The 20,243-nt window shown below is 44.5% G+C and overlaps 3 protein-coding genes across 6 annotated transcripts in view; 2 read left to right on the forward strand and 1 right to left on the reverse strand.

Moving 5' to 3' along the window:
* The first annotated feature begins 382 nt into the window (after nucleotides 1-382).
* Nucleotides 383-1,623, forward strand: RpS25 (ribosomal protein S25). The gene is made up of 3 exons (XM_018026888.2): nucleotides 383-464; nucleotides 1,018-1,110; nucleotides 1,300-1,623. The coding sequence occupies exons 1-3, from the start codon at nucleotides 462-464 to the stop codon at nucleotides 1,561-1,563; spliced, it is 360 nt and encodes a 119-aa protein (XP_017882377.1). The 5' UTR covers nucleotides 383-461; the 3' UTR covers nucleotides 1,564-1,623.
* Nucleotides 1,624-1,715: 92 nt separating this feature from the next.
* On the forward strand, nucleotides 1,716-4,341 carry Tssk (Testis-specific serine/threonine kinase). 4 transcript variants are annotated; one of them, XM_026814708.1, is made up of 4 exons: nucleotides 1,716-2,575; nucleotides 2,836-3,009; nucleotides 3,124-3,789; nucleotides 3,934-4,341. In XM_026814708.1, exons 1-4 carry the CDS (start codon nucleotides 2,492-2,494, stop codon nucleotides 4,099-4,101), a joined length of 1,092 nt encoding a protein of 363 aa, XP_026670509.1. In that variant the 5' UTR covers nucleotides 1,716-2,491; the 3' UTR covers nucleotides 4,102-4,341. The 4 variants fall into 4 exon arrangements, with proteins under 4 accessions (XP_026670509.1, XP_026670508.1, XP_026670507.1 ...); XM_026814707.1 differs by lacking the exon at nucleotides 2,836-3,009 and having other exon boundaries at nucleotides 1,716-2,387; nucleotides 2,440-2,575; XM_026814706.1 differs by lacking the exon at nucleotides 2,836-3,009 and having other exon boundaries at nucleotides 1,716-2,387; nucleotides 2,446-2,575.
* Nucleotides 4,342-4,384: 43 nt separating this feature from the next.
* LOC108626294 (unc-112-related protein) overlaps nucleotides 4,385-20,243 on the reverse strand; it is a 30,487-nt gene continuing 14,628 nt past the window's right edge. Inside the window, exons 2-8 of the mRNA XM_018026885.1 lie at nucleotides 8,526-8,759; nucleotides 7,624-7,889; nucleotides 6,859-7,278; nucleotides 5,961-6,389; nucleotides 5,654-5,866; nucleotides 5,325-5,561; nucleotides 4,385-5,252 (exon numbers count right to left, since the gene is read on the reverse strand). Of these exons, the coding sequence (XP_017882374.1) occupies nucleotides 5,052-5,252; nucleotides 5,325-5,561; nucleotides 5,654-5,866; nucleotides 5,961-6,389; nucleotides 6,859-7,278; nucleotides 7,624-7,889; nucleotides 8,526-8,759 (2,000 nt within the window). The 3' untranslated portion in view covers nucleotides 4,385-5,051. The remainder of the gene's footprint in view (nucleotides 5,253-5,324; nucleotides 5,562-5,653; nucleotides 5,867-5,960; nucleotides 6,390-6,858; nucleotides 7,279-7,623; nucleotides 7,890-8,525; nucleotides 8,760-20,243) is intronic.

A 20,243-nucleotide genomic window follows, 5' to 3' on the forward strand; every position in this document is an offset into this window, starting at 1 on the left:
TAATGGAAATGAATCTTTGCATTTTTATTTCATAATTCTTCCTTATTCCATTAATGTTATTTAGTAGCTACTTGAAATTAATGTTCGAGTCGGGTTGCTATTGAAATCAGTATCATCTCTTTCGAATTTAATTTATTGTAAAAGTGAATATTTCTGACTAATAAATTAATAAAAAGGCATCTTAAAATTTTTATTTCGCGATCCTTGAATAAATATAATCCAAAGCAGCATTACTGCATTACTTTGATATTAAATGTAAATTATATTTCCTCTGTGATATGTATAAATCGGGCGTAGGATCCGATTTTTAGAATTTTAAATTTCGTCGAGATCGAAGCTTCGCGTGGCAGGAGGTTGACTTTTGTTGGCTGCATTGTCATCGGATGTTGTTACAGAGTTCAAATTGAACATGGCGATTTCTGAACTTCCTCTTTCTGTTTCTTTCCGAGTAGGCAGCCACCATGGTGAGTATTTGAGAAAGAAAGTTTTAATTCTGTCATTAATTACGTCTGCTCGAGGCATTCTCGTGAGTGTAACAGAAATTCGTTTCTCGTATGGTGCAGTGTATCTTATGTAAATTGCAACTTCATCGTAAATTGTACACGTGATTGAGTGTATAACCTACGACCACATGGTGTATACAGTATAACCGAGACATTTTAATTTATCACTGTTACATCAAAATATATTTTAACCTTCTTCAGAGAAAGAAGACGTTTCTTATCAATTACTTTCCTTATCAATAAATTAGAATTCTCTATAATGGCAATTCCACACTTTTCATTAGCTTCGATGTTTTGCTGATACCTTTGAGACACCATATAAAAATAAATTGCAGAACTTTCACTGCCAATAATTTAAGTTTACTTTTTCTAAGCTAGTATTTTCTTCGACCGAGTTATCAAAATGAAAACCTCTGAATTAAACGATAGGAAAGTTCTTCCCTTTGATTGAAACCTGTTAAAAGTAGATGCAGTGCGTAAGACAAACAAGTGTAGATTTAATTTTATTTTACAGCCGCCTAAAAAAGATACCAAGGGTTCTTCGAAACAGCCACAAAAGACACAGAAGAAAAAGGAAGGAGGATCTGGTGGCAAGGCCAAAAAGAAGGTTCGTGTCAACCTATTGTATCTACAATTGATTACTCAATTAATCTTTAATGATGATCACATTAATCTTGACAAATCCTGGAAGCAAAAAACTGATTTAATGAGACTGATACAAAATGTTAAATGTTTTCCTGATAAATTCTAGTTCGACGAAGGATTTAAATATCGTTCTTTTTCTTCTCAATTGCAGAAATGGTCCAAAGGAAAAGTACGTGATAAGTTGAACAACCAAGTACTGTTTGACAAAAGCACATACGAAAAGCTACTTAAGGAAGTGCCACAGTATAAACTGATTACACCATCAATCGTGAGTGAAAGGCTCAAGATCCGTGGATCTCTCGCTAGGAGAGCCCTGATCGAATTGCAACAAAAAGGACTGATAAAGCAAGTTGTGCAACACCATGCACAATTGATTTATACGCGAACTACCAAGGGTGACGATCCTGCCGCGTAATCAGTTTCTATGCAATGTATAATAATAAAGTTAAATAAAAAATTTTATTTAAAACTTGAATTTTTGCGCGGATAGAAACACATCCGACTTAGGCAAAAGCGTTCACGTAGCTACTAACTTAAACTATATTCCTATCAGAATCAAAATTGTGGAGATATTCACAAAATAGAAGCAGCAATAAGAAATTCAGAACTTTTTTAGAGTTGATTTATGGTACTATGGTTAACTATACTTGCAGAGGAGATTGTTCTGCATCCGAAGTTGAAATCACCATTCTAAATAGTAAAGCTTATTTATATTATTTTTACACGATCATTCTTGTGGTTCTTTGCGAGGCCTACCGACAGCTTTAATTAGCAATAGAACTTTGTATTTCAGAATTAAATTATAATTTCTCAAGATCTATCTGTATCTGCGATGTGTATAATCTGAATGTGATTGAAAATCAAATCGAATTCTGGCGAGATCGCGCTCGCTCGTTGTTTTTCAATATAATGGCTGTGTTCGAATGAGACACGGATCTTTTCTTCTGCCCCGTTCTGTACCAGGTACAAGCTGGTCTCGACGCTCAAAATTCTAGTACACGCAGCCATTTGAAATGACGAAACTGATCCCCGACTCGGGTTTATCGACGTGACACACAACGAGGCGTCCTTCGGCTCCTGAACGGAGCGCGAACTGCAGCTGTGGCGACAAAATTGATATCGAAAAAACGCACGTTCTCGCGAAGGAAGAGTGCGGGCAGACGTATCGAAGAGGGAAACGAGAGAATAGGCTTGTGCCATTTCACTGAAGCTCCAAGGGAAACCGCGAGAGGAACGGAGGTGAGAGACACGTGTGCGCGAGGAGGAGGAAGAGAAGAAGAAGAAGAATCAGAATCAGTTAATCTGTTATCACAGGATCGGAAATCCAATGAAGATCCACTGGCATGGACACGCGACTCAGCCCCCGAAATTCGGAGGTGAACGCTCTTGAGCAGCGGGGCTATCTTATTGGCAAAAAGATCGGACAGGTTATTCACCCCCAATCCCGTATTCTTCTCTAGTTCGTTAACCTTTCCCTGCTTGCCTTCCTGCCTCTGCGTCATCGTTCCGCACCCTACGTTTATCCCGCGACGTTACGCGCTCTCATTTTTCTTAAATATTTTTTTTTTTTAAACGACCGCTCCCTTTCGCGCGTTCTTCATACTTACTTTTTATACGTCGTCCGTTTCGCGGGAATAATAATTATCCCCGAAGGCGAACTCGGATTTAAACTTCGTATACTTGTCAGGGCTCGTATGCGACCGTGCACCTGGCTGAGTACGTGGATGGTACGAGCTCCAAGAAGTTGCGATTAGCCTGTAAGATATTCGACAAAGAGAAAGCGCCCCTCGATTTCCTGAACAAGTTTTTTCCCCGTGAACTCGAGATCCTTACGAAGATCGAAAATCCGCATATCATTCAAGTAACGACACCCAATCATTGGCAAAAATCTTCTTTCAAACGAATCGCGGATAGTCTCGTTTTGCATAAACGCATTATGATCGAATTTAAAAAAAAATAAATAAATAACTAAAAGGTACACAGCATACTGCAGCGCGGTCCAAGAGTGTTCATATTCATGCGCTATGCCGACAACGGTGACCTCCTGGACTTTATAAAAAGGAACGGTGTGGTGCCGGAGCAGCAGTCGAAGCTCTGGTTCAGGCAGATGGCTTCCGGTCTGCATTATTTACACGGGAAGAACATCGCCCATCGCGATCTCAAATGCGAGAACATCCTGCTGTCCAGGAAGTTCAACGTAAAGCTCGCCGACTTCGGGTTCGCCCGGTTCTGCATCGACCACGATGGTAGGCGCGTTTTGAGCGAGACTTATTGCGGTTCCGCGGCGTACGCTGCGCCGGAAGTCGTCCTCGGCACCCCCTACAACCCGAAGCTGGCCGACGTCTGGTCCCTCGGGATAATTTTATTCATCATGTTAAACGGTACGATGCCCTTCGACGACTCGAACTTGAAGAAGCTGTTGAAGGATCAGATGTCGAGGAACTGGATGTTTCGCTCGAGGGTGCGGGAAACTGTGTCCGCGTTAGCCAAGAGCATCGTTAAACACATTTTGGAGCCGGACATCACCTTGAGGCTAACGTTGGAGAGGGTCCTGGGCCACGAATGGGTCAGGACCAAGAAAGAGAAGCCTGGATCTCTCACCGGACGTTTGGTACACTCAGCACCGCCTATCCACGCTCAGGTAATTCATAGCGATGGTTTCTATTCGTATAATGCTATTACTTACAAATGAAATGGTAGAATCAGAAAATAGCATTATACGAATAGGAACCGTCGACGACGTGGAAAGATAATTTCATCTTTCACGTTTTGAATCCGCGTCAAGACTTGCGGTGGGAACATGGTCGGAGCCGGGGCTGCTGGCGGTTGCAATATACCTGTAGTACTGAGAGGTCTGCCATCGTTCAAGAATTCGGACAATCAAAATCATGGTAACGCCGTGAAGTCTACGGACAACGCGGGGAAAGATACACAGCTGTCGGCCGTCGAGTGAGACGATTTTAATACCACGGACCACCAACCAGGGATGAACCACAGCGGTCGTTCGTACGTCGAACGGTCGAACGGTTGAGCGAGGTGGCGAGATAAAATCTGGACACGTTCTTCGCAACGCACGAGAGACACAGATTTGTACAATGCATTTTTCTTTCTTACTTTATTTTCACGATTATTGTTGATCTATACATGGTTTTTACTAACGGATACTTTAATAAAGGATATTACTCTATTTTAAGGACGTGTGGTTATCTGTAAGTACGGGTGAATAAGAAACTCGGTGATAATAATTAAGTTTATTGTACATCTAGTCTCTATTAATATACAAAACTATCATTTTTTTGATTACACGCCCGCGGCGTCTACAATTATACTGTATAAGTAGATACATAATGTGTAACGGTAGAAGGAAATATTTTTTCATATATAGTTTACATTAAAAACAACAAATAATTTACACGATTTAATAATAAAAACTGAGTCAATCTCGGCCGGCGATAGCACCCCCTGATGTTAAAAAATACACGTACAATATGTTATTAGAACCCGAACGAGATCGACTCGGCGATGAAGTAAAAAATGATCAAAATTATTATCATCTAACGAGGTTGCTACAAGGTGTAACATGATTATCGTTGTAAGAATAGGTATTATTTCGTTTGTCATCTTAATTAAACATGTCGCGTATAGAAATAGAAAAGAGCGCGATTTTAGCTTCTTACGTGTGTTTCGTTCAACTGCGAATCGTTCCGATGCAAAACTTTCATGAAGACTAAGCATATTCCTGTTAATCAGTTCTAACGCGGAATCGAAGAAAGTGCACTCTTCACGAGCGCTTCGATACGATTTCTCTATTTACAAATACTATAATGAGGTCTAGAGATAGATTTAAGTAATTTTTTTTACATATGTCAATCAAGCATTCTCAGATCAGACTTCTTCTTCATCTTAAACCCATCCACCCGTCAGTTTGTGGAACATTTCCTCGTTCAGCGTTTGATTCGCGTCCTTGGATCGCATCGAGAGGAATATGTACCCTCCGATGAACTCGTGAACGACTTTGCAATCGGCAGATTGGCACTCGAAGATAATACTTTCCTCCTCGAATTGAACCATCATGTGCTTCACCTCCCAATTCACGTTCCATGCCTAAACAAACGAGAACATTATCAATTACATTGAAAAATGTTTGATACAAGACGACGAATCATTCCCACTTACCTTCATCGTGTTGTATCGCCAAGTTTTCAAATGATCGCCACTGTGCAGCTCCATTCGCATCAGCCTGTTGTTCGCAATTCCCAGGAGTTCGTCCTTGCTTTTCCCAGTGAACCGGACTACGAATAACGAAATCCCGTATTCCGGCAGGGACTGCCAAGCTTTGACGTAATTCAGCTTGGCTTCTATCAGTGACAAATCCTTCACGTTGGCGTGAGCTTCCAGAATTCGTTGGACCAACTATGAAAAAAAAAATGAAATGTCAATATTTTCAAGAAAACAATGAGTGAATTTATTAAAACGAATGAAAGAGAGAGAGAGAGAGAACATACCTTCCCCTTAAACTTCTTTACGAATCTGGGAGCGACGTAGTCTTCTGGTACGATGTCGAGAGCATTTGGATTTATCGCTGGTGCGGGGGCGGGCCTCTGCAACTGCAAGAAGGCCGTTATACTGTTCACCTCGCTTTCGTACGAGGCGTCTGCGAGGGAGCGTCCTTTGGCAGCGAGTCTGCACGCCGCCATCCACTTAGCATATTGCTGTTCCTGTAACAGAACCGACAGAGAATCCAAACGATATTATCTCTCGTTTCCATGATCGGTCTCTAACGATGAAAGATTTATTCGATTCTTCACTCACGTTGTCGCATCTGATCCACATCTCGGTCATGCCCTCGGCACTAGGCACCTCCAACCTGATACCGTACCGTCCTTGCGACAGATGGACGTCGGGCGTGACCTCGCATCCACGCAAATTGATCACGTGGGCAGGAGACTCGCTGTTGGTCTCCTCGCGAGTTTTATAAAGCCTCAACTGTAGATCTCTGCAGGTGACCCAGTAACGTTTGAACGCTTTCAAAGTGAAACGTTTCGGCTTGAGGAAACGCAGGAAATCGCACAGTTCAGGGACCTGGGTGATGTCGCTGGGTCCATTGCCGATGTTGCTCCCTTCGAGGGTTACTTGGAGATCGGTCAAGGCTGCGTCTATGTCGTCCTCGACCGGCGACGAAGCCCCATTGCTGTCGTAGCAGCTCGGCTGCGGCACACTGGCCTGCAGATTTACTTGCACCTGGGATACAAATACAAATATCTCGTATTCTCTTAATTACGAAATAAACGGTTCTATTCGAGAAAAACCGGTAGGCGTAATAAAACGCGTTATCTCGGCTGAAGAAAACTAGATTTGCATGCGGGGGCGCCGACGCACAGCCGGGATCGAATGTCTTTAATTGGACAAACGCTAGGATCAGGCTTCTATTTTTACGCGTTCCAATAATCCTGATCTCCCGGTGTCAGCGTCGGCCTATTTTCGTTTACACACTCCGGACGCATATGTATACGTAAAGCGGCACGGATGTTTGGATCGTGAAAATACTCGCGTAAACGATGGACCAGCTGGCCCATCGCGAATTCTAGCCAATTGCTAATAAGCATGTTCGGTCGATAGATCTACGAGTCTAAAGAGGCTGCAGATTTTTGTATACAAAATAAATTCCTCTCGTCGCCATAACTTGGCATCGTTGAAAATGAACGTGTACCTGCAACGCTGCGAACATGAGCATCTCTTCTTCGGTGCAGTCGATCTCTTCGGCCAGCAGCTGCCACTTCGCTTGCTCGTAAATCATGTTGATCCTGACGGCGTCGGTTTTCGGGTTCAGGTCATAGAACGAGTAGAACTTGAACTTAAGCCTGAGCGTGTCAAATTCGCGGATTCCCTGCTCCATGATCGACAGAGAGGAATCGAGCCAAGCCACGTTCATCCTTGCTCTCTCCACTAAATTCTTCGGCCTAATTAACTTCGACCGTACTTCTGGCGAGATCGACGTCGGACTCTGCGCCAAGGATTCTGATAATCCTCCGTTCAACACCTCCAGGCTCGTCGTGCTGTTGTTAGCGTTGAACGAGCCCGTGCTACCGAAACCAGACGAGTTGTTGTTCCTCTTCCAAGTACCGGTTTGCTGAAACCAGAATGAGATCACGATCACGCTCGTCGGGCGATAAACATGGTTAATGGGGAAACGGAACGGGCGAGAAAGAAATTAGTTTTCTGATGATGAACGGCACCGCGCGACGGTAATGATAGGCCGATATCGATAAATCATAGCCCTCGCCCGATCGTCGTGATTATTTATTACCATAACAGGTCCTGGTACCTCTGATCTTATCTCGTTCGAGCAGTGCCGCGATCTGACAATTTCTATGCAATGGTACGCGCCGCAACGGACAGTTTTTAATATTCGACGTATTTATGCTGACCGTAACGAATGAGATTTTGAAACTGATCGCAGAGCGCTCATGCTTACCGAGACCGGAGAGCTGATCGGCGTGCTGTGATTTCTGTTGTTGGGCGTGACCGGCGCGCACATGAACGGGCTGCTCTGATCCAGGCTACCCGTGGATCCCCGGGGACTCTGGCTCACCGGGATGAACGTGTTCGTGTCCGCCGGGACGTGCCAACCGTTCTTCTGGCTCTCGATCTTCTTCTTCGCCGGAAGATCTTTCAAATTGTACTTGAGGTGGTTCGGCTCCAGCGGCTTGCAGAACGACAGCTCTTCCGGATGTCTGATTCCTGAACCATTGCAAATCCAGAATTTTAATCGGATCGACAGTAAATGTCATCCGAATCATTAATTGATTATTCAAACGCGTGCATTTTGCAAAATGTTCCTCGAGCAATTTATCTGCTGGAGAGAGGTTCGCGTGTTGCCACGTCTATTCGCGACTGTGACATGAGGCAGGCTATCGGCGAGGTCATCTGTTCGCGACAAAAAAACGAGGATACGTATGTAACGAGTAAACGAGTTAACGAGTTTTCGCAATTCCCGCCGCGTGAAACCGAGGATCGATTAATTAGCGAAATAACAACGAACGTTTTTGAGATAATTTTTGGTATAGCGGTTTTAATATCGCGGCGAGCGAGTGCCACTTCCTTGATTAAAAACGCGACCCGTTAGGAGCGCGGAGGATCCCGGCGACCTTCGCGTGACTGGGAATTTAACAATTTTATTTCATTATCGAGACTAATTAGCACCCGTCACGGCTCACGTGTCGCGTGAGCCGCCGTCGCCGCCGCCTGCGCCTCTCGGAATCTCGCATCTCGTTTTAAAACGTCGACCTCAGCCGCTGCGATAAACTCGCGTTAACTCGAAATAAACTTCGATCTCATCAATTTGGCACCTAGTCATCTTTAAAAAAAGATGCTTACCCAATTCCTTGCACAAGTTGATCACCGCGTTGAACGTCTTTACGGAGAAGTCGACTTTGCAATCGAGACATCGCATGTCCGGCAATTGGACTCGCAGAGTTTTGTGCATGGGAGTGAAATGCAAGAAGGCATCCGCTGCAACGCCATACTGGTCCAGGGTGCTCCTCGTTCTTGTCAGCCAGTGATTCCTCTCGGGCCACCATAGAGCGTGATCCGACCAATCTATCGCGATGTCTGCAAACAAATTGAAAAAGAAATATAATTTTTATTTGAACGGTTAATTCGCTGGTGTGACGAGAATGGACACAGTCGATTGGTCGATTGCCGTAGGGGGTCGATTGTTTAATGCTCCTTAAAGGTCAATTTATCAATGAGGATCCAACGAGACGTGGAAGCGTGTTTATTGCCTCCATCGTCGGCCCCTTTGACCGTTTCGCGATCCAGGAAATAGAGAAACGCCCCTATAACGTTGGGGAAGATTATATTATCTGGATGCATCCGATCTACCCTCGATTGGAACACAGAAATAATGATAAAATCCACTGTACAAGCGCATCGAATTCATTTGGCATCTAATCTCTTCAGAATTTACCACAGCGCTCAGCTACGTATATTCGTTTTTGTAATAAAGCCCAGCGTGGTGCCAAGAGTGCAGCGATTTCATTTTACATCTTCGCTTTCGAAGAAAAAAAAAAAAGTGAAACGAATTTATTCTGCAGAATCTTTTCTTTCTCGCATCGTATATTCCTTTTTGCAGGTCTGTTGGATGGATCGTTAACTGGACTCGGTGAATTCCGCGCGATAACTCCGTAGATTTAATTTCTCCTGCGGTCGCGAATGTACGACTTCCCAAGTCCCCGACCGCAGCCGCGACGACGACGGCGACGACTCGAGCCGTTTTCTCTGTTTTTCTTTCGGACCCCGTATCCGGGACATGTGCGTCAGAGTTTCACGACGAACTCCGTCCGGGCCCACGTTTTACGTACGTTCGACTTAATGATTGCCAAGCAGTCCCACGCGTTCTACTTGCGTTCCTTTACGCCTAAACTTATTACTATTCAATTTCCACCTCGCCATTATCATATTTGTTGTCTCAAATAAGTGACAGGAATGCGAAGTATACGTATTTTATGTCTCTCAAGCGGCGATTTTTATACCGTGGGGATCGTTTGAATAATTTTCTCGGGACGTAGTTTAGCGAAACAGATTGCTCGATTCTTGCACCCCTCCGTTCGCACCCCGAGACACCGTGAATCGGAATACCATTACACCCCAGGGACTGTGTAATTGCCGGGAAGAGCCAAGGTATCTACTAATTACGCTCTCCCGGAGAGAGTAACTGTTGCGATAAAATCTCCGAAAGGGAGTGGCGACTAAAAATGTTCAAAAGACTTCCGCTCTTCCCTTCCCTTCGATTTCGCGTCCCGACACTCACAATAGCCGCCTCTGAGAATTGACTCGGAGGCTGGCTGTATGTCTCCGCACGCGTGTACGCAGTCGAAGATATTTGCACGTCCCCAACCCTTTGTCCATTCTCCCGCACGAGCGGACCGCTCTCGTAAGAGCACCCGAGAGGAGAGACAACCCCTTGTGTACGAGAAGACGTCGACAAGGGTGTCGGCAGGACGGCTCAAGGGTTTCATCCCTCGCCCAGGCCTCTCGAAACCCGGGTGGGGGACCCGGGTCCGTTTCTGCGGTTCGAGGAAACACGTGCACTACCGTTCAAAAACAAATTTTCACAGCTGTCCTCGCTCGGTTTAACGACTACCGAAATCCGTGACATTCTCGTCTTCGGTCCGAACGTCGCTCATCGAGCCGACTGTTCTACCAACCACATGTTGCTACGGGGTGTGAAATTCTACTTCCATCAGGAAAACCGATTAGTTTTCCGTTTGACTTTCTCAAATTCGTGTAGTTTATACAATTCTTATACGAAACTGCGAGGCAGTAATTAATTTTCCTCCGGAAGTAAGATGATCCTTAGGCTGTTCGCTGGGAACTTGGATCCCCGATAGATTTTACCATAGCTGATTGGACTGATAGAATCGTCTAACAATAAGAGCACCCTCGATTTCAATTAACATGTGCTAGTTTCCCATGAGGTCTAAATAGTTAGACGAAAATTCCTAAGATCTCGTTTTTTGAGTCTTCTAATGATTTTTCCGACACCTTATTAATATACACGGAAATAATTCGCCACCGACTCGTTACCGAAGAAAAATTCCAAACAGGCGCCGCTGCGTCGCTTGCGATCAGACAACCGACATCAATATAACAATTAATTCTAGAAGAAGCGTCTTCTTTATTATCTGAAGAACAAAGCTGACAGTGGATTGTGAATTCACGGGACGGCACCAGTGTACCGTTAATGGTAACAATTTTTCCCACCGTCGCGGCCCACGCCACGGTTTCGCTCCGGATTTTTCGCACCGTTACATCGAAGCTAAGAAGCTTACATGGCACGAAACAGCGAACGATTCTACAGCTGCGTTCTATAAATATTTCGCGAATTTCTGGCGTCTCCCGTGGAGATCTCGGGGAGACCTTCGGCGCCCACGCGGATCCTTAAAACCGCGGAGTCGAAACAACAATCCCGATTCCCTTCCACGAAACGGTTTTAGTTAAAACAGGGGAACAATGATTCTAAAATTGTCTCGCTCGGATTACAACACACGATCGCAGCTACCTACAAAGCGTTTAGTATTCATTGTGCCTTGCGCCTTACGTCTGTAGCCAACTTACAACGTATTAAACCGCCTTCAACATGAAATATTTAATTAGATCCTCGTGCATGCATAGCATCTCATGCAGATGCAGAAATTTTTATAGTAAACAACGACAAAGTACAAATTATTTATCTTACGATATTGTTTTTTTAATTAAAAATATAAAAGAATAGAGAATGAAAGAATTTGAAGATCCGCTTGGTTTTTAAGTGTTGTCAAAGCAGGCTGAACTTTACGGTAGTGACATTTACTGTGACAAGGCTGGGCAGGAAGTTCGCCCGATGAAAAGTGCAACGAACGGTCGACGCACCTCTGCGAAATGTATTATCGTGAACGGGAAATAAAACGGGCGATTCGAGGGGTTCGATTATTATCGGCGATCTCGAGGCACGAAGACGGCCGATCAGGAGCAACAGCATAGGTAGAAATCGTGCCGATTCGCCGACAAGTAAATGTTCTTTGCATAACAACGAAGCTTGTACAGTTAGGAGCGGCACCGTGACACACTAACGAGAAAAACGACACGGCGGCGGCGGCGGCGGCACGGCGACTTGTACCTATCTCCTCGCTTTATTCCTTGCGCCGCACGGGCAGTGACCGGAAACCGTGTGAAAATACGCTAGGATCCTCAGTTCGCATGGGAACTAATTAACAACAGAATGTGAATCTTCAATAAATTCAAATTAAATCACTTCCTCGTTCGTTTCTATCTTAATTGGATGTACTGGGATTTATAATTGTAGTTTGCATTCTCAGTTCTTAAATAATAACAAGACAGATTATATTTGGCACTGTTTCTAAATTAGAAACCAGGAATTTATAATTCCTCGGTTCGACGTCAACGACCGCGATATATGCGCTGTTACTATTTAAAGGGCTCCGTAAATTGGTTCTAAAAACCGAGGCGAGGGTGGACGCGTTTTCACGCTGGGTTACAGTAACGTTTCGAAGCGTGCAATCGAAACGCCGATGACGGAAAGGAAACTGTTGCGAGTGGAAGTCTATTTCGGTAGTCCCGCGTCTGGAGTAAATGCGTGCTCAACACGAATCCGTGGAATCCCAAAAGAAACACCGGATTCCACGACGATGTAGCTTGGCAACGAGTAAACTCTGTGTTTTCCCGTCTGAACGACAACGAAGAGCACAACGGCAGAGGGAAAATGCCGAAAAGGAATGCGAAACGAGGAACGTTTAACTGAGAGAAAAATGCGACGGTTTTCAATTAAAATGTAAAAGGGATGAAGAGCACCGACAAAGGGGCTGATTAAGAATGCTACAAAGCGGCGGGTAATTTGAATAATTAGACGAGGGGGATTCCATTGATATTGCAAGCACGGCACCTGCGCTCTCGAAGAATTCCCCGCGATCGGAATCGATACGGCAGCCCGAAGAAATTGGTGGCACCGTCGTCGTCGCGTCATTAATTCCGGAAATTTAGCACCGCGGGCACACCGGGACGTCATTAAAAAATCCCTGAAGACACGCCGATTCGTGTCGGATATCGTTTACAGCTCCTCTCTAATTACATTACATTTGTCCCGCGTTCGGCTCTGCGTGTACGCAGCGCTCGTTCTCTCTCAATCCCGTTTCACAGCCCCGTGCGTTTTATTAAATGCAACAGGTATCAAAGATGCGAGGATCCGTTCCGCCTCATAAAAGTGAACTTAATTTCGTGCATGCACCCCTTTCAGTTTTATCACGTTCGCGAGATGTTTTCTTTGAAAATACTAGAGTTCCTTAGGCGAGATTATCTCGCTGCATAGACGTAAATATTGAGGAGCACGAGATGCACGTGCGGCTTGTGTAAACGCTTAATAAGGGGACAAAACGCGGTCGTCGCACGTGGCCCACCCCTTCGTTTTCGTTTTCACGGTGCACGCGGAACAAACGATCTGCGCGACGGAAGTCGCGGTGTATAATATTATGACGCAATAATGGGAGAACCAGGAGCGCGGTGACAATGACGCATCGCTTGAAAAGGACCCTTCCACCCCTTTTCTTTTGCGAGTTCCTGCGCGAGGGAACGCAGCCACCCTCTGTGGCTCCGCGATTGTGCAAAGAAATGTGGGCCATTCACACAGGGAAGGACGCTTGGCGAGCTCCGTCAACAACGACAGGGGTGGATTCGACCCTTGCAAACGCTGCTCGAAAAGAATCCGTTTGCAGACATCCATTTGACCTCGTTCGCATCGAGTTTCATGCTGTATAACCTTGTCGAATTTGGGTTAAGATCAGAACGATATTAAAAAGATATCGATTACTTTATGGATTATTTCGTGGATGAAATTACAAGATCATCGAGACACGCGTTTAATCCATTTTCGAAAAATTACATCCGTGTCTGGAATCGCAACCCCTCGCGACTCTCGTGGCTCTATTCGTACCGTGAAGTCACCCCCGAGCGACACAAAGAGGAGCAGACGAAATCCGTAGGAACAGACCGGGAGGAATTAGGTACCACGCACGCCCCTTTGATTTCTCGGCCGATTAACCGCGTTGCCACGCTGCTTCTTCTCGGATCTCGAGACGGGAGTCAAAGCTACATAACAAGAACCGAATGCCTCCCCGTGGATTCAGTTAACGAGCATTCCGCCCTCTCTGCAGTGTTATAAACTGAAACTCCCTCAAGCATTAAATTCGGGAGTGAATAATACTTGGGAGAAGACTGAAGATACTGGACCGACTGTAAGAAGAGGCACGATTGAATATAATATACGCGAGAATGATTGATAAACGAAAAGAGCAACTGTTTGCTCGCAACGTGGCCAGTAAGAGAGAAATGGAAATTGATCGGGTCGAACCTGTTGCGTTCTATTTAAGCCGGGTGCACGTTGTCTCTCTAATCGACTTTCTCGAATCCCCTTCGAAAATAATTACACGTGGTTTGGTCGGCGGCGCGCGAATTATGCAACCGACAAGTGCTCGGTTGTCACGCTGAAACCTTTCGTCATGGTTAATGCACGAGTTGGTCCGCCGGCCCTTAATTGTTCTAAAATAAGCACTGACTCACAGAACTGGGCTCCTCGCCTTTTAACTCGGATTCATCCATTTGCGCTCCAAACTTTTATACAGCAGCGCATATATTAAAGTGAAATAAGAGAATGCATTGCCTCGTCTGTCTCTGTTCGGAGAGAGAAAAGAGATACAGAAATAGTTCATCGCCGAGAGTGTAATTTTGCATAATTCCCTATAGTAATTAGAAGTTACGCGTTGAAAGAGCGACCGTGAGGTCGTCGGACGATTGGTCGATCGCCTCGTCTGAATGATCCGTGAGAATAAACCCGGGAGAATAATAGAAACGCTTGTTAAAGGCGGCTTCGGTGTTAACCGTACGGCTTTTAACGAGTGCGCGCTTCTGTCTTTCTTCGGAGCGGAGCGTGTTTTGCGCGGGTACAATGGAGGTTAATTCATTTGTTTGGTTTGTTGGCCTCTGCTTATTAGGGTAGTAAACGAGCCAACCGTGGAACGGACCACGTGATTATTCCTTGTAATTATTGCGCAACAAGTGGAGGCATAAAATAGGAATAATGTCACTTGAGCCTTTGTCCTTGTCAAATTCAGTATACAGAACAATGTCTGAAATTCGAGTTTACCAGGAAATGTTTAAGTAACTCCGGCTGATGAAGAAGGGACTTGAAAAGAGCAGTCTCGAGTTTTCAAGAGACCGCTATGTATAGGGCCTCGAATCTCAAGTGTGGCGGAGCTTGAAATAACTCCGCGTTTGCTCGGTAGCTCTATCGCGATCAACTCTTTTTATCAAACGTTTCTGGGGGGCGTATACGCGATCCCGTGTAATTACGCACGCTACTCGCGTACACGCATGAAACTACTTAAACGCGCATCGTCTATCGCGGCTCTGTCCCCCTTTTCGATCCACTTTTGCCACCGCCAGCCTATTCGTGACCTCGTTAGAAATCGTTCAATCTACGCTCTGTTCGCGTCTAGCAAATGTTCTAACATCTTCGATGTTCGAACGCTTCACAAGAAAATGATGAATGATAAAGAATCTCGAAAGCTGGTCTAAAAATAAAATCCTTTGACCGTTCGTGCAACAGGTGTTGAAGACGAAAATGTTTTCTATGATCAATCGAGTACTTTGTACGTGCACACAGTTTATTCTGAGGAAGTGCAATCAGAAACGAGTGACGTACAGAATCGTATAAAAGAATTGACAGTCCGCAGACTGTCGACCTTTTTTAGATGAAACACATAGCGTAGATAGACAGAAAGCGAGATGACGCACTGGACGTTTTCTCTTCCCGTTGAATCGAACGAAACTAGCGACGATGACGATACCTTTATGGACTTCCTCCGAGCGAATGAATGAATATTTATGCTGAATTTAATTAACGAGTCAAGGCCGTAACTGTTTCCGTCGCAAACGACGCCCGGTCGTACACAGTCCACATAGCGACACGTCTCCCATCTTTTTCGAAGACGCGTCCATCAATTTTTTTTCTAACTGCGACAGAATGGAACGTCGTTTCATAACTCTGATTTCTGTTACGAAACTTCGTTATTGATTCCGATGTGTAACGTGACTGGCGAAGAATTCTTAACAGTATGCAGAGCTGACATCGTTCGACTGATACAACGAAGTGTAGCTACGAATTTACGATGCGCGTAGTAAAACGGTCACTGATGCAATTCAATTTGTGGTAATAGCGGACATATAAATACAGTAATAGCGTACAGTACAGGCGTATCCACGAGGTGATAAGTCGTCGCATGCGAACAGAGCGCAGGAAACATTCGACTGATTCGACACGGTAGCTACTGGGGGCGATACCACACGACGATTGCGATGGAATTCCATAAGTGTGGGTGGCTCCTGTCTCTCCTTCCGCAGTAGCGATAGAATCGGGTCGGTACTCGACACGGAGCACTCCCTCCGTTCGATATCAATCTAGAGATCGATACGATAACCCGTTGATTTCGGGAACACCGGAAATGTAAAGTATACATATATGTAAACGTGCAGGCAAGTGCCAGTGTAATCAATTAAAGTGTAAAATGATGGTAGATAACGAAAAGGCTTAAGAACGATTTTGTTCAACAGTCGTGGGTATCGACTCGGCCTTCTGCGGATATGCGGGCGTGTCTAAACTTTTAACCCCCGACCCAGATTTGTCCCAATCGCCTTTGATCAAGTCGTGACTTACGATACGAGCCGGTTCAATTAATAGATTGTTTTTAAATTCGCTCCTCCGTGAACACGTGCAACTCCACGGGAAGGGGGACGGAGGGTTCGTAAGCCGATTCCGTTATTTGCACATAATGCGTTCCGCGGTTTCCCACCTACGTTCGGGAACGAAACTTCCTCGATTCGAACATTACACGCATATCTGTACACGTGGAATCGAAGAGATGCACTGCCCACGCAGGAATCTTAGACGAAAGGTCAAAGAGAGTCGAAGCAGAATCGATGCCTCTTCGCCGGAAAGCAGCTTTTTGCTAAATCGTCCGTGTACGGAGTCGTCGATGATTCTCGATGGAATTTCAGATAAGCCTCGACGGAACTAATCTTCTCCACTTAGAAAAGCAGAAAATCTTTTTTTTTTTTTTTAAGAACGAAAGAATGCATCGCGACAATGATCCCGCGAGCTATTCTTCCCGCACGCAATTACATAGATGGTGGAGAGAAGGGAGCGGTTGGTGTCTGTGTGTGTGTGAGAGAGAGAGAGAGAGGAGGGAGGACAATAAATGTCGGAACAACGACCCCGTGGCTCGTCGACCAGACGGATCGTTCATCGTTGTCCATCGCGAACCGAATATATTCGCCAGCCGTTTCCAACTTTTCCATCCCTTTCAATGCGCTTCCGCCGGCGAAACGATTATTCCGATGAACAGCAGCGTACAACGCGGCCAGAGCCGACGAAATTAGACAATATTTTCGAATAGCGACAAGTTTTGGACGCACAATGGGCCATCAGGGTAAATTATAATGCGAGGAGCGTCGGACACGATTGATGACCGACCGGAGGAAGGATCGAGGACGTGGAACTTCCGCCGGAATCAAAATAACTTATTATTAGCTCGTCTCTTTCTTCGTTGCACGTTACACGCAGTCTGTAGCTCCAGTTTTTCATACAATTCATAGTTCAATTTAAACTCTTGTTCCTTTTCACACTGATCTCATGTCTCGGCAAAGCGACCTTCGCAAATTCTATACGTATGCTACTCCCATTTCAAACCATGACGCCATACGATAATTTTGGTTTATGGCAACGTCTCTGGTTCCTTCCCCTCAAAAGAAAACTGGGTCGCGTCTCGGTATTTATAGGTGCTCGAAAAACGGGGTTGCGAACGGGAGTGGTGTCTGCCTGGAGAAAAGTATTATTATCGGAGTCTCGTTTGTAGCAAGGAATCTTGTAATAAACCTCTGTCACATATTCTTCCATTCTGATTAACTCCGGCAGCGATGAAATTAATTATTTTCCAGAGTCTCATGATTTATAATATACGAAATTTTCATTGCTGCCATTAATCGACGTTTATACATCCCACTGTACTTTCATTCTCGTTGAGAATTCTATCGAGTGAAATCGATTTCACCCTTGACCAAGCTCTATCTCTAGTCCTCGTTACATGCGCACGATTTGCCGAAGGTAAGCGAGGGGAGAAACGGCGAACAGAAAAAGATAGGGCGAGGGTCGCAATTAGTCGTCGCAATGGGAAACGCGCGTAGTAATGAGGCACGACGGCTCGCGCTTCCGGGACTCTCGTGAGAAGTTATTCCCTCATTTCTTTTTCGTTTCGCTATAAACGACTTTCTCGAGGAACCGCAGGGACAGGGACTGTTTCCTCTGTCACAGCGAATCTGCCTTTTTGTCGTTTCTCGCGGTTGGCCGCGTCGGAAAGCGTCGCGACGCGCTCTGATAATTTTAGGCTGAATGCCTCGAAACAAGCGACGACACCGATGCATCAGTTTGCAACGTTTCACGTCTCTCCGTTGCATCGCAATTGCGATTAATTTGTATTCATCTGTTTCGTGTTTTACAATCGAATAATTCAAAGTCAGGTGATTAAAGGTATTAAAAATTTGCATATCTGAACGTTTGATCTCATCCAGGAAATTTCAATTAGGGGTAAACCTTGTTTCATGGTTCACTCTTAATCCAGTTTTCTAGGAATCAGAAAGAGAGTCGCGACTCGTTTAAATGAACGCGGATACCGTGCGTCAACTGGTTAATTAAGCCGTCTCCGAAGTGGCGTTCATCCGACGCGATGGCGCTTAACGCGTACGCGTGAATGAATACGCGACGACCCTCAGATTGATATATTCCGCGCAATCAACGCCGACTGCGACACGTTTCCGGTTCAAGGCATCGCTCTGGCCTACGCGCTCAGAATAAACGCATCCCTCGAGCACATAAGACCATGCAAAATGCACGGATTCGCGTTTCGTCGAATCGAGCTGGTCCGACATAAACGCGACGAAAATACATTCTCCGCTCGCTGAATGGCGTAACAGTTTATTCCGCGCCTACGTGCCACGAGAACAAGTAATTCTGTAACGTTTTACGATTACGGTTGAAAACTGTATCGCTGGAACGACGTTCATCGCGATAACCGTTTAGAAATTGCGGAACGACCGTCATTCTTCCGTGTTTGTATTTCGTTATCGATGGGCAAATAACGATAAATTTCCTTATAGCTCGGTATTGAAATGATAAAACAATTCTTGTACAATAAATTCAGAGTTTCGATACAATCTTTGCTGGATCGCCGAGAAAATCGAAGCAACCTCTTCTCTCCTGTGGGACGTCTATAATTTTTTTATCAGCTCCAAAGGGTAGCAAACTTTCCCTGTCTACGGATAGCGGGAACAGCGTGGGTGGAGTCGATCGATCGGCAGAAAAAAACCGCAATCGACGCGGCGCGACGCCTAGATAGCTTTATCCTCCATGAGAACGACCTTGAAGAAATAGCTTTTTTATAGAAAGTAGAGATGCCCATGAAGAGTCCCGTTGTACTTTATGCGAAGGGACGGTTAGTATCACAAGTAGGGATGGGATCAAGTCCAATATGTACTCTCGAATCCGAGTCAATTTAAATAAACTTGCAGCTCATGGGTTTCGATTAGTACTTAAAAGCAATAATGTTTTAATGATTATATTTCGAAAAGTATTCATTTTATACAAACTGATATTGACTCTGCGAATGAATACTTATAAGTTTCGCAAAAATATTTATAACTACTTCGATATTGAAAGGAATTTCGTGAGTTGTACTCGAATCTAGAAAATCAGAATTGTATAGCCGGTTTAAACATTTTATTTCTTTCTCTGTGATATTTCCTGCTTTTGAAAATACTCTTTCTAAAGGTACAGGAGTGGCCGTGGAGAAGGATAGTGGCTATCATTACTGATAATGAAACCTACAATTAGATCGTAGGCTACGTATCTTAATTTATGAGAATGTATTACGAAATCATAGTTATACATATTGAATTAAACTGAAGATTAAAGAACAACATAATTGATTTTCAAAGTTAAAAAGTAATGAATAGAAAAATCGGAGAATTTCTCGTATTTATAGAATTTTGGAATCTATTCGCCTAGAATTCGAGAATATTTGCAAGTATTACTTCTGTTTATCACTTAGGAGTTCTGTTACTATCTTCCGAAGTACTTACAGAGACATTGAACACAATCAATCGAAATTCGAGCCCGTTTGCGAGGTATTTGATCCCATCCCTAGTCACAAGCCTTGCGTACCAGTCATACTTTGAATGATCGTAGCAAGGAAAACACATCCATTTGAGATTGCGGCTGAGCGGACGTTATATTTATGATGCAGAAGAGAATTGCATTCGGTGACAGATAAGATTGAAACAATTGTTTTCCACGGGACAAATGATCACAGAAATATTAAGGATGTATAGGCTATACATATACTTAAACAATGCTGGCATGTTGAATTTGTTATTATAGATTCCTATTACTATTAAAAAGCTAAAATTATAGTGATTTCAAATTTTTTATAGGTA

The sequence above is a fragment of the Ceratina calcarata genome, unplaced genomic scaffold, assembly GCF_001652005.2.
Source record: "Ceratina calcarata isolate Rehan_Ccalc_2016 unplaced genomic scaffold, ASM165200v1 scaffold393, whole genome shotgun sequence".
NCBI lineage: Eukaryota > Metazoa > Arthropoda > Insecta > Hymenoptera > Apidae > Ceratina > Ceratina calcarata.

Coding starts and splice junctions, on each gene's coding strand:
- RpS25 (XM_018026888.2), top strand. Junction 1,111..1,299: donor GTGGCAAGGCCAAAAAGAAG/GTTCGTGTCAAC, acceptor TCTCAATTGCAG/AAATGGTCCAAAGGAAAAGT.
- Tssk (XM_026814708.1), top strand. CDS start 2,492: ATGGACACGCGACTCAGCCCCCGAAATTCGGAGGTGAACGCTCTTGAG. Junction 2,576..2,835: donor TTGGCAAAAAGATCGGACAG/GTTATTCACCCC, acceptor TATACTTGTCAG/GGCTCGTATGCGACCGTGCA. Junction 3,010..3,123: donor AAAATCCGCATATCATTCAA/GTAACGACACCC, acceptor AATAACTAAAAG/GTACACAGCATACTGCAGCG.